We start from the raw sequence: 2,586 nt of genomic DNA on the forward strand, positions 1-2,586 counted from the left end.
TCGGAGACAGAATGTATCCTTGTCTAACGCCCACTGTACTTTCGAACCATTCGCTGTAGTTGTTACCTACCATAACTGTTGTTTTCGCATTCTCATATAATTCTTGGATAAGCCTAGTCATACCCTGGTTAATTGGCCATTGTATGCCATAGCGCTTCGTGCCATACCCTATCGAATGCTTTTTTAGTCAATAAAGTTGTGGAAAACATTCTTCTGATGATTTCTCTGACTTTCACAAAGGAGCCTTAAATTAAGAATTTGTTCCACTGTGCTTCGATCTTTTCTGAAGCCAGCTTGTGAATCATCTAGAATTTCTTTAATTCCCGGTTTTATTCTATTTAGGATGATGGTGAGTAAGACTTTGCTAGGATGACTTATAAGACTGATTGTGCGATGTTTACTACATTTTTTACTCATTTTCTTTTTTGGGATAGGAATGAGAATGGACTGGGTCCATTGTGTAGGCTATTTACCAGTTTGGAGTATTCGGTTGCACAGAAGATGTAAGGTTTTGATAATGGGATCTCCACCGCACTTAATTAATTCTGCTGGAAGGTTGTCATATCCAGGTGCTTTATTCATTTTCAACTTTATAATAGCTGCCCTTACTTCCGATTCTAAGATGACTGGTTCTGGTTCTCCCTCTGATGTAGCCTCTGCTAATACTGTTCTATCAACGTCTGCTTGATGTTGGTACAACTCGCGGCAGTATTCTTTCCATCTAGCTGTCACTTCGGTGTTATTTGTTAACAGCTGGCCGGTTTTATCTTTTATTACATTTGTTCTTCCTGTCTTCTCCTTTGTTAAGCTCTTGATTACACTGTAGGCTTTTCTAGAATTGTTTACTGCTAAGCTTTGTTCAATATCCTCAGCTTGTTTTTCAACCCAATTATCTTTTGCTTTGATGATAGCTCTTTTTACCTCCTTGTTTGCCTTTCTATACTGGCCCAGACTTTCATTGTTGGTAAATCTATTTTTCTTTAGTTCTCTTCTTTCTTCACACTTTTGTAGGATTTCTGGTGTTATCCATGGTCTTTTAATTGGTTTGGCTTTTCCTAAAATCTCATTTGTTGTGTTGAAAGTTATATCAGTGAACTGGTCACAGAGCTGCTGTGGTTCTTCATTTGTGAGCAGCAAGAGTGGTGCAAATCTCCCCGCCAGTTCACTTCTATACTTTTCTGCTACTTCCCTGTCTTTCAGCTTTTCCAAGTCAAACTTTGTGCGTCTCTGTGAAATCTTCTTCTCTTTAGAGAGTCGCATTCTGAATGTCATCATAACTGGGCCGTGATCACTACCAATATCCGTTTTTTTTTAAAGTTCTCGTTTTGGGTCTGTTTATTCCAGCTTGGAATCTTCTGTCCACAAGACTATAATCTATTTGATAATGTGTGACTCCATCTGGTGAATGCCACGTTGTTCTTCTCGATAGTTTATGATTATGGAGAGTATTAGCCACAACTAAGTGATGTCTTTTGGCAAATTCTAGTAGCATTATACCTCTTTCATTTCTTGTTCCTACTCCAAAATCTCCAATAGTTCCTTCCCATCCAGTGCTTTCCTTATATCCGATCTTAGCATTCCAATCCCCTTGTATTACAAGAATATCTTTCTTTGCTTTCTCCTTGATGGTTTGTTCTAGATCTTGGTAGAACCGTTCAATCTCTTCGTCCTCGCTGTCTGATGTTGGTGCATATATCTGAATGATTGTCATATTGCAGGGTTTTCCTTTTAGTCTAATTGCAATTATTCTGTCAGATACAGGTGTACATTCGATCATTGACTTTGCTGTTTCTTTTTTCAACTAGCACTCCTACGCCTCTTACATGTGTTTTCTCGTCACCGCTGTACCACAACTTGTGTCCATCTTCTGTGCTCGTTTCTCCAATGCCAGTCCATCTAAGTTCTGAAACTCCCAAAACATTCCAAGAGATGGTAGAGATCTCATTTACCAACACTTCTAGTTTTCCCTCATCTTTTAGTGATCTTACGTTCCAAGTGCCAATGCATATGTTCTTTTTCGCCAGCTGTTGTTCTTTCTCAGTTTGCCCATCAGTAGTCCACTTAACACCGCCACCCCTGTGAGCATCAAGTGACGGCGCGGCCGTTTTTATCCTGGGCCCCGACCGATCCAGTATGGAAATGGGTTTGGTTGTCATTGTCATGAGTGATTCTCCGGCAATTTCCGAATGGTGGTGCCATTCTCCTCTCCATTAGCGCAGTACAGGGGCCAGAAACAGGTTTGCTGAAACTGCCCCCTGCTTTTCTGTAGCAGCCGTTGGCCACTATCTCTTCCGCTTACTACAGGTACTAGTGCAGCTGCTGCCCAACACTAGGTCGCAGTACAGGGAATAAAAAAAAAGCAAGATATTTGTCTTGTCCTCTGTTATCCTTAGTCTGCCGTTGGTCAAAGAAGGCTTTTCCGCCAGTAAAAGGAAAACTTGCATCACTGCTGCCTAATGCATGGTGTAAATGGCCGTCTGCTCTCTTTTAGCTTCTCCGCCCTTTGACAGATTTTGTTTTTAGTCCTGCTGGGTGTCCAAACACCCTCCCATAAGATAAGATTCAGCAAGCTGATCTTATCAGATG

General features: G+C 41.0%; 1 protein-coding gene across 1 annotated transcript in view; it reads right to left on the minus strand.

Moving 5' to 3' along the window:
- LOC147467650 (uncharacterized) overlaps window positions 1-2,156 on the minus strand; it is a 4,659-nt gene extending 2,503 nt beyond the window's left edge. The window contains exons 1-5 of the mRNA XM_086530983.1: window positions 1,824-2,156; window positions 1,498-1,696; window positions 1,002-1,244; window positions 474-731; window positions 1-168 (exon numbers count right to left, since the gene is read on the minus strand). The exon at window positions 1-168 is cut by the window's left edge and continues 327 nt beyond it. Coding sequence (XP_086387109.1) covers window positions 1-168; window positions 474-731; window positions 1,002-1,244; window positions 1,498-1,696; window positions 1,824-2,156 — 1,201 coding nt within the window. The remainder of the gene's footprint in view (window positions 169-473; window positions 732-1,001; window positions 1,245-1,497; window positions 1,697-1,823) is intronic.
- Between the last annotated feature and the right edge of the window lie 430 nt (window positions 2,157-2,586).

Source organism: Penaeus japonicus, unplaced genomic scaffold (assembly GCF_977035675.1).
Source record: "Penaeus japonicus unplaced genomic scaffold, GWHDUDI00000001_assembly GWHDUDI00000034, whole genome shotgun sequence".
In the NCBI taxonomy this organism is placed as follows: Eukaryota; Metazoa; Arthropoda; class Malacostraca; order Decapoda; family Penaeidae; genus Penaeus; species Penaeus japonicus.